At 59.9% G+C, this 10,026-nt stretch overlaps 1 protein-coding gene across 1 annotated transcript; it reads left to right on the top strand.

Annotated features, from left to right (window-relative positions):
* Positions 1-490: 490 nt before the first annotated feature.
* LOC113201779 (titin homolog) lies at positions 491-9,373 on the top strand. Its single transcript, XM_052277029.1, has 6 exons — positions 491-863; positions 1,352-1,627; positions 1,922-4,011; positions 4,238-4,676; positions 4,823-8,549; positions 8,625-9,373. The coding sequence occupies exons 1-6, from the start codon at positions 491-493 to the stop codon at positions 8,728-8,730; spliced, it is 7,011 nt and encodes a 2,336-aa protein (XP_052132989.1). The 3' UTR covers positions 8,731-9,373.
* Positions 9,374-10,026: the final 653 nt, after the last annotated feature.

Here is a 10,026-nt window from a genome sequence, read left to right as displayed (position 1 = left end):
GCGGGGCGGGGAGGTTGGCGGGGCCTGCGTGCGCCTCCAGCGCGTAAGTTCCCACGCCGGGGCCCGGCCCGTGGGCCCGGCCGGGCCGCCTAACGGTGTGCGCGTGCGGGCCGGGCGATGCCGCGCCGCCGGGCCGCCGCGCGCGACGGGTCTGCCCGCCCGCCAGGCGCTCTCTGCCGCCCAGCAGCCCAGCAGCGCAGCGGCGCAGCGGCGCACCGGCCAGCCCCCTGCAGGGCGCGGCGACAGGTGCAGCAGTGCAGCGGCAGCTGCGGCAGGTGCAGAGGAGGAATGCCCCCACCCAGGTGCTCCCTGGAATGTGGGAGCGCGCGCCGCCGCCGCCTCCAGTCGTGTGCCGACAGGCGTGCGGCGAGACATGCTCTCTCTCTCTCTCTCTCTCTCTCTCTCTCTCTCTCTCTCTCTCTCTCTCTCTCTCTCTCTCCTCGGCAACCCTTGTATTTCCCACGCCACCAAGGTGCGCCTCGTCTGAGCGATGAGCCCTATGAGCCGCCGCTCACCGTCTCAACACCCAACTCGCCGTAGCGACTTTTGTTCATCCCCCCCTCTCTCTGCCCACGCAGTGCCCGTGCACCTGGTGACGAGCACCAGCACCACGGTCCAGCCGTCCTCGGCCGCCTCCTCCACGACGACCGCCGTGGCGCGGCCCGACAGCTTCGGCTGCAGCATCAGCGGCGAGTTCTACCCGGATGGCGCCCAGGTCCCCGGCGACCCGGCCAAGCCGTGCGAGCTCTGCTACTGCATCCGCAACCGGACCGCCTGCGTCGTCCAGCAGTGCACGCTGCAGGTGGAGGGCTGCGCGCCCGTGTACACGCGTGGCGTGTGCTGCCCCGTGCGGTACGACTGTGGTAAGTCCCCGGCGCAGTTGGTGGAGATTAGCTAAACCAATAGCTGATTATGATGTAACTAATTATTCAGCTAAGTAGCTTTAAAATTGGCAATGTTTTCATTTTTAGCCAAGTTTTAGCTAATTTTTAACTAGTTTTTAGTGTCATATGAGTCATCAATAATGTGCGTACGTCCGATATTCGCTGTCAACGGAACTGCCAATGCTTCGGCATATGCAAGCTCTCATAGCGCCTGATGGGTAGGCCACATCTTACCTGCAGTGCATGGGTGCACTGCGGGGCGGCCTACCCCGAGTCTCGCAGGCGCCGAGCTTCGGGAATTTGCCGAATGATTTTGAGAAAAATGGACGCATTTTCTGGGCAGTCCTATTGCTAAATGACTAGTTATTGCTTATTCAGCCACTGGTTAGCTGAACAACTAAACTTTTTTCCGAGAGCAGAGTCAATTAAAAGCGGACTAAAAATTTACGTTCCGGTGATGCTTCTAGAATACTCGGACGAGCTGGCCATCGGCACGGAGCGGCCGCAGCAGCCCTCGGGCTCGGGCCTCATCCTGACCACGACGCCCGGGCCCGTGGCGTGCAGCCACAACGGTGCCGTGTACGCGGACGGCGCGCGCATCCCCGGCGCCACGCCCTGCGAGCACTGCTACTGCATGCGCGGCGACGTGGTCTGCGCCGTGCAGGAGTGCGGGCCCGCGCTCACCGGCTGCACCGCGCTGCCCGCCCGCGAGGGCGCCTGCTGCCCCGACGCGTACCAATGCGGTGAGTATGACGCGCGATGAGCGGGGTGCATCATTTTACCGTACCCTACCTGAGGGGCGGGCGCGGGCATTATCATGGCCTCATAGACGCTTAACTGTACACACCACACTGAATTAAAATGAAACGACGAAAAACAGAACCCTAACCCTAGTTGCCCTTATCGTGAAAAGTACACAACGTAAATTGTGGAAGACCCCTAAAATGTCGTCTCTCGCGCTTTAGGACTGCCTCCTGTGTCTGTATTTGTGTTGTGAACATTCCCACTGACGACCCCGTGTTCTGTTCCGTTTGCAGCGAACGGCACGGTCAACCTCGAGTTCCTCTCGCAAGTTGGGCCGACGGCCACCGCAACCGAGCCCAGTCCCTTCGCGGAGACGCAGTACCCAGTGACTGAGGCGGCAGCCGGCATCACCGAAACGGCAACGAAGGGAGTCAAGGGCGAAGAGGGTGCCGTGGCTGAAACGGTGCCGCCCCCAGAGGTGGCCCAGCCCGCCGTCCTCGCCGAGGAGGAGGCACCACCCGCGACCGAGGCCGCGCCCGAGCACATGGACGAGAAGGACCCCGAGCAGGCCGAGGACGACAACGCCATGCCCGCCCAGGAGCCGCTCGTGCAGGTCACCGACCAGCCCCAGACCGTGCAGCCCGAGGAGCAGACGGAGCAGGCGGCCCCACAGGAACCCGAGCAGGAGCCGCAGCAGGCGGTCGTGCTGCAGGAGGACGAGCAGCCAGTCACGGAGGCGCAAGAAGTACAGCAGGAGGTGACCGATGAGGCTGCACAGGGGCCACAGCAAGAGTCCACGGAACAGCCAGCAGAGGCACCCCAGACGGAGTCGCCAGAGCAGGTCGTGCAGGAGCAACAGCAGGAAGTTGCCGAACAGAGTGCTCAGGAACAGCAACAGGAAGTTACTGCCCAGCCACCACAGGAAGTGGAACCCGAACAGGCAGTCACCGAGCAGGACGTACAGGAGCCCGCCGTTACAGAACAGGCTGTGCAGGAACCCCAGCAGGAAGTGACGGAGCTGCCACAGCAGGAGGTCCATGAGGAAGTCAACGAACACGCTGAACAGCAGCCAGAGCAGGTAGTCACCGAACAGGAATCACAGGAACCACAACAGGCTGTGACCACAGAAGAGGTGCCGCAGGAGGCACAGGAACCACTGCAGGAGGCACAGGAACCACTGCAGGAGGCTACTGAGCAGCCCGAGATCCAGCAAGAAGCCACCGAACAACCAGAGCAGGAGTCACAGCCTGCAGTGACAGAGCAGACCGAGCAAGAGCCACAACAGGAGACTACGGAACAGGCAGCCGAGCTTCCCCAGCAGGAGGTGACCGAGGAAGACATCCAGGAGCCAACACAGCAGCCCGCCGAGCAAGCGGAGCCCATCGTCACGGAGCAAGAACCGCAGCAGGAGGCCACCGAACAACCCGCACAAGAGGTGACTGAAAGTAACGCCCAGGACATCCCAGCTGTGACTGAGCAGGCTGCCGAGCAGATCGTCACGGAGCAGCCTGAGATGGAGCCACAGCATGAGGACCTGGACGAAGGCGGTGACGACGCCATCGTCGAGGTGACGACCGAGCCGCCCGTCGAGCCCCAGGGCACTGACTCGCCCGCGGTGGTGTCTGAGGAAGAAGTCCCGGCGCCAGCACCGACTGATGCAGCCCCGGAGGAGCAGAGTGAGAGCATGAACACGGCAGCGCCCGAGCATGAAGAGGTGACCGCCGCGCCAATGGAGACTGAACAGGAGAATATCCCGACCGAGCAGCCCGCCGAGGAGGCGTCTGTGCCACCGCAGGAACCCGCTCAGGAGGCGGCCGAGGCCCAGCCTGAGGACATTGCCACGGAGGCAGCGCCCCAGCATGAGCCCGAAGTGGCGTCTTCTGAGACCACCGCGTTGCCGGTGCAGGAGGACGTGCTGCAGCAGGAGCCTACCACCGCGCAGCCTGTCGACGTGTTCATGCAGGAGGAGGTGACAACCGAGGCTGCCGTCGAACCGATCGTCCTCACAGAGCAGGTGCCGCTGCAGGCCGTCGACTCTCAGCAGGAGTCGGAGACCCCAGCGCCTCCGGCGGAGGCCGCCCCTGCCTCGACCACCGCACCCGTCCAGGAGACAGCGCAGCCCCAGGACTACGAGACTTACAGGCCCGTGGACGCGGCCGTCACGACGCAGCAGCCCACCGAGGGCACAACTGCCCTCCCCGTGCAGGAGGATGTCGACGCAGTGCCCGAACAACAGCCGGCCGAGGTGGTGGCTGAGACCGCGGCCCCGTTGGAGACCGAAATGGAATCTGCGACCGAGGAGGCAGCCGCTGTTGCGGAGGCCACGACCACGGCTGCCGCAGCGCAGGAAGCTGAGCTCGTCAACGAGATCGGAGCACCCCAGGTAAGTGGGAGTAAGGTAGCTAAATCGCGGGCCGAGCTGGGTGTTCCGTTGATACCGCGTCTCACGGTGAGAAGTGATAACGACTAATTTTCTGTTACTCCGAGGGGGAGAGGGGAAACATGCTCGTGTTCAAAGTTTCTATCGTTGTCTCGCCAAGGTGGCACTCGCGGCTGACGCCAAGCTGCCGTGGTGTTATATCTTCTTCTTCCTGTCCTCGTGCTCCCAGACACCGGAAGACAACGCCAGCCCTCAGCTTCCGGAGGCCGTCGTCGCGGAGGAGTCGACTACCCCCGCCGTGCAGCAGCAGCCCCAGGACGCCGAGCCCCTCCCCGTCGACTCGTCCGACAAGGTCGATGTCGGCGTCACAACACTTCCGCCCCCCGTGGCCTCCGTCGCCGAGGGTGAGGCAACCACTGAGGCCCGGCCTGAGGACAACCTCGTCGACTACCCTGGTGACGGCAGCTGCGCCGTTGACGGCGTCCTATTCGTGAACGGCTCTGGCATACCGACGGCGAACCCTTGCCAGACGGCATGCCACTGCGAGTCCGGCATAGTGCACTGCATGTTGGAGAACTGCGCCCCACCGCCGGCCCACCCCACCGGCCAGCTAGCCCGATGCATGCCTGTGCACCACGATGGCGTGTGCTGCCCGACTTACGCATGCGGTTAGTCAATTTATTTAGTCTGTGCACCTCTGTTTTACCATTTGCACCATTCGATATAAGTAGAAGTATTTCACCTTGTGTAGACGCAAATCCTTTGTCATTCGCATACAATTCCGATATTTATGCCTGTTCTCTCGCCGTTCCAGATTCCGAGGACGGCCAGGTCCTCGAGTCCGACAGCCAGATGGCGGGCTCGGAGGCGCCGCCCGCTCCACCGGCAGTCACGGACGCCCCTGCCGCCGAGATTCCTGAGACCAGCGGCCAAGAGATCGTAGAAGAGGCCAGCGGTCAAGAGATCGTTGAGCCGACCGAGGGTCCGCAGGAGACGTACACGACGCTAGCCGAGCGCGAGCCCGAGGCTACACCCTCGCAGTCCGTGCCCTACGGGGAGGACACCCCCGTGCCGGATCCGCTGCCGCAGAAGCCAGCTGACGTGGAGCTGATCGCAACTGCTGCCCCCGCCGTGGAGCAGCACGCTCAGGAGCAGGAAAGTGAGAGCATGAACACGGTAGAGCCCGAACAGGAGCAACAGTCCATCACGGTCCAGCCAGACGTGGAGGCGACCCAGGAGCCCGTAGTGCTGCAGGAAGAGGCCCAGCCGACGCAGGAGCCCGAGCTGGTTCAGCAGGAAGAGGTGCAGCCAACTCAGGAACCGGTAGTCCTGCAGGAAGAGATTCAGCCTACACAGGAGCCGATAGCACAACAGGAGGAGATTCAGAGCACTTCGGAGCCTGAAATAGTTCAGCAAGAAGAAGTTCAGCCCACCGAGGTTCCGGAAGTGGTTGCGCAAGAAGAGGCTCAGCCAACACAGGAACCTATCGTCGAACACGAAGAAATTCAGAGCACTTCGAAGCCTGAAATAGTTCAACAGGAAGAAGTTCAACCTACCGTGGTACCGGAAGTGCTTGCACAGGAAGAGGCACAGCCAACACAGGAACCTATCGTACAGGAGGAGGATACTCAGACCACATTGCAGCCGGAGGTTATTCAACAGGAAGAAATTCGTCCTACTCAAGGATCAGAGTTGGTTCAGGAAGAAATTCAGCCTACACAAGAACCGGAGTTGGTCCAGCAAGAAGTGGTTCAACCAACGCAGGAGCCGATAGTACAAGAGGAAGAACTTCACATCACGTCGGAGCCTGAATTAATTGAACAAGAAGTTCAGCCGACACAAGCACCGGAAATTATTCCCCAGGAGGAATCCCAGCCAACAGAAGAGCCAGCAGCTGTTCAGCAGGAGGAAGTACAAACAACTTCGCAACCAGAAATTGTTCAGCAAGAAGAAGTTAAGCCGACACCGGAACCCGAAACAGTACCTCAGGAAGAGGTACAGGCAACGCAGGAGCCCCAAGTGAGCCCTCAGGACGAGATTCAGACAACGCAGGAGCCTGAGGTGGTTCAGCAGGAAGAGGTTGCGACCACGCAGCAGCCTGAAATCCTCCAACAGGAAGAGATTCATGCAACGCAGGAGCCGGCCGTCGCGCAGGAAGCTGTGGAAACTACACAGGAGCCGGAAATCGTCCAGCAAGAAGAAATTAAGCCGACCGAACAGCCTGAGATAGTTCAACAAGAAGAAATCCAAACAACTCAAACCCCAGAAGCCGCGCAGTCAGAAGAGTTACCAGCGACGCAGCAACTGGAGGAGCAGTCACCAGTCGAAGTGACACAGCAAGCCGAGGCTGCGCAGCCAGCGACCACACAGCAGCCCGACGTTGCCGAGCCCGAGGCCACGCCGACACCAGAGGCTCCTGTCTTGCAAGAGGAAGCCCAGCCGACGGAGGCCCCAGCGGCGCCAGAGAGCGAAGTCACAACTCAACAGTCGGCGTCATTTGAGCCCACCGTCTCCCCGCAGGACTACACGCACATTGACGTGGAGAACGAGGGACGTCCCACGGCAACTCCGGAGAGCCTCGAGCAGTCGGAGGCCACATCTGCGGCCGACCAGGAAGTGCCTGTTGCTGTCGACGAGGCGCCGCAGACGGAGGCGCCGTTAGCGCCTGTCGAGGAAACAGCCCCCACCACCGCGCAGCCACTAGACGTGCCAGTGGACGTGCCAGTGGAGACACCGGTGGAGACACCAGCGGAGACACTAGTAGAGTCCTCACCGACTTCCGCGCCCGAGGTGGCCGCCACGGAGGAGCCCGCTTCGGCGTCTCCGATCGTTGGCGTGTACGAGGGGAACGACGAGCAGATAGCCAGCACCGCCCCGCCCCAGGTTGCCGAGGACGAGTACGCGACACAAGCACCTCAGCAGTCCGTCGAGGCGCCCGCCGAGGTGCCCGTCGAGCCACCGGTCGAGGCGCCCGTCGAACCGGAGAACGCCCCCGAAGTCGAGGCTGCCACCACCAACGCGCCAGCTGCCTCCACCGAGAGCGTCCTGCAGGGAGAGGACGCTGTCACTTCCGAGCCGGAGCAAGCGACGTCAGCTCCCGACAGCCAGCCCCTCGCCCCGCTCGAGGATGTGGACGCGGCCCAGAGCGAGGACCAGGCCGCCGCCAGCACGAGCGCACCGTCCGAGGAGTCCGCTCCTCCTGCAGCACCAGCGGAGCCGGCTGACGCGCTCTCGGAAGGGGAGGTCGCTGAGGTGCAGACAGTGCAGCCCATCGTCGCAGAGACAGCCGCGCCCACGGAGGAGCCCAGCGTGACCAGCGAAGACCAGCCCGCACCCACACCCGCTCCCGTCGAGCCCACCCTGCTGCCCGAGCAGCCCGCTGAGGACACCAAGGTGCCCGCCGCCCCGACCACCACCCCGCCTGAGACATTTGCGCCCCTGGACGAGGAGCCAAGTCAGGCCGTGGAGGTGCCCGCCCCGGAAGTTCCCCTCTCAGAAGTGCCCGCTCAGGAGACGCCCGCCCCAGAGGTGTCCGTTACGGAGGCTCCCACTGCAGCGGAGACACCAGCCCCGGAGGTTCCTGTCGCGGAGACGCCGGCCCCAGAGATCCCCGCCCCGGAGGTGCCCATCCCGGAGGTGCCGAGCCCGGAGGTTCCTGCCCCAGCTCTACAAGAGAACGAGGCCCTGGCCCCGACTCCCGCGCCAATCCCGACCTCCGCGGCCCACCAGCCGGAGCCCGAGACAGAGGATGCCAGCGAGGAGGCAGAGAAGCCTGCCGAGCACGAAACACCCGATGTTCCGGAAGCACCAGAAGCACCCGAGGCAGCAGAGGCAACCGAAGAGCCCGTCATTCCGGAAGAGCACGTCGAGGAAGACCACATCATGATGCCCGTTCCCGAACAGAACAAGGAGCCCGTGCAGAAGCCTGCGCCTGTCGCGCCGCCCCAGCAGCAGCAGAGGCCGACGGAGACGCCACCGCCCAGCTTCATGGGACACCCCGACGACTTCAGTCAGCTGGCGGGCATGGCGGGCATGGCGGGTATGGCCGGCATGGCTGGCATGGCTGGACAGGAGAACTTCCCTCCGAGCAGCGGCACCTACCTGCCCCCGGGTCCCGGCGGCATGGGCGAGGACTACGACGAAGAGGACGACCAGGCCGCTTTCGGCCCAGGCACGTGCCGCTACGCCGGCAAGGTCTACGTGTCGGCGCAGCAGATTCCGCGCGACGACCCGTGCGACTTCTGCTTCTGCTTCCGCAGCGACATCATCTGCCTGCAGCAGAGCTGCCCGCCGCCCATCCCAGCCTGTCACGAGGAGCCCATCAACGGCTTCTGCTGCCCGCGCTACGAGTGCCCCGTGTCCATGGCCACCTCGCTCAACATCACGACGACCACAACGACCACGACCACGACGCTGCCGCCGCACTTCCTGCACCACGCGTACAAGGGCGCGGCCAAGCGGACGGGCTGCCAGGTCCGCGGACAGGCGTACCGCGTCGGCGAGACGATCCGCTCCGCGTCCGGACCCTGCCTGCACTGCCAGTGAGTACCTCTCCTTGGTTTAGCTATAACAGCTATTTTCTTTTCCGTGCATAACGCTGTCTCTTTCTTGTGCAGGTGCGGCGGCGATGGCCAGATGCAGTGCGAGCCCAAGGTGTGTAGTCCGGAGCCCATGCTGAGGAAGATGATCGCCGCAGCGGCCGCGGCCAAGCGCAGAAGATGAGAAGATGAGCCTCGCCGCGCGCCATGACTTCAAAGACTTGACAAAACATATCCTGGACCCATCCCCCTAGTCGAAGCATCAATCTGCTGTGGGCTTCTTCGCGCCAGGAAATAGGAATCCAGTTCAGGGCTACAGAGGTGCACAGGTGCCAGAAAACCGTAAGTTTCAGCTTTCTATTTTTTTGTTAGAGACGGGAGTAGTTAAGCCCTGCTGAAATGGATTGAGGGGATGGAATATTGTCCAAAAATGTCGTACACCGCGATTTTGTGTTTCAGACAAATCGTCGGGAACAGATGCTCATGACAGAGTTTACTTTGCACTTTTAATGTTAGTTTTTGAAATTATGTTGATTGTGTACCAAATTTTAGTTGTGGCCAGCCCCCATAGAAAAGGCTTCTGAACCTTGCTGGAAGCTGCAACACAGGTGACCCTAAGGGCCAAGCCCAATGCAGTGTACCTGTTCTGATTGTTTGATGTGATATTCACCCTTTTTATATTTCTTCAGTTTTTCCCCTTTACAAGCTTCACCACAATTTTTGAAGGCCCAATAATAAACCTGGATTACTATAAAACTTATTGTCAGAACAAGTCACAGGTATTCTTGGAAATAAGAGAATTTTGCTGGTCATATGGTGTTAAGGGGTCACCATACAGGAAAAGTGTTGCATGGAAAATTGTGAATGTCATCAAAATAAGGATACATATTTATAAGAAGTACTGTGACCAGATGAATTGTGGTTTTACCAATATTGACTTGATAGGCAGGCCTCTGAGGCTCTTCAGTTATGGCCCAAATAATTGTCAAATGCTCAATATGTTGAACAAAATAAGCCTATTGTAAGAATGAATGTGAAGAATATCAGTGTGAGAATGTGGATTATGAGTGAAAATATTTTTTATGAATGAGTCATTGATATCCCCAGTGAATAAGCATTGTAGAGTGTTAATTTTTCCTCATTGGAAGATGACAACACTGAGGACGATTATTAAAGTTCTGTGAGTATCTGTGTTTGTGAAAATCTGTATGTATGTATGTATGTGTGAATGATTGGTATGTATGTGAGATGAAACCGATTTTATGTTCAAATCAATATTATTGAGAAATGTGGAATGAATAGAAGTACTTATACTATACAAATTACCAGATTGCACAGCAAATATGTCCTACAAATTAGTAAAGATAGGAACTGTGGTAGAAATTAAAAATTTCTGAAGTTGTTCTTGGAACTCTCACCAGACCAGAGTGATTCTATTCATTTTTGATTATTTATTCATGTATTTATTTATATTGTAGAG

Source organism: Frankliniella occidentalis, unplaced genomic scaffold (assembly GCF_000697945.3).
Source record: "Frankliniella occidentalis isolate FOCC.00 unplaced genomic scaffold, Focc_3.1 Scaffold5496, whole genome shotgun sequence".
Classification (NCBI taxonomy): Eukaryota; Metazoa; Arthropoda; class Insecta; order Thysanoptera; family Thripidae; genus Frankliniella; species Frankliniella occidentalis.
This window is presented reverse-complemented; position numbering and strand designations above follow the sequence as displayed.

Coding starts and splice junctions, on each gene's coding strand:
- LOC113201779 (XM_052277029.1), top strand. CDS start 491: ATGAGCCCTATGAGCCGCCGCTCACCGTCTCAACACCCAACTCGCCGT. Junction 4,012..4,237: donor ACGAGATCGGAGCACCCCAG/GTAAGTGGGAGT, acceptor TCGTGCTCCCAG/ACACCGGAAGACAACGCCAG. Junction 4,677..4,822: donor CTGCCCGACTTACGCATGCG/GTTAGTCAATTT, acceptor TCGCCGTTCCAG/ATTCCGAGGACGGCCAGGTC.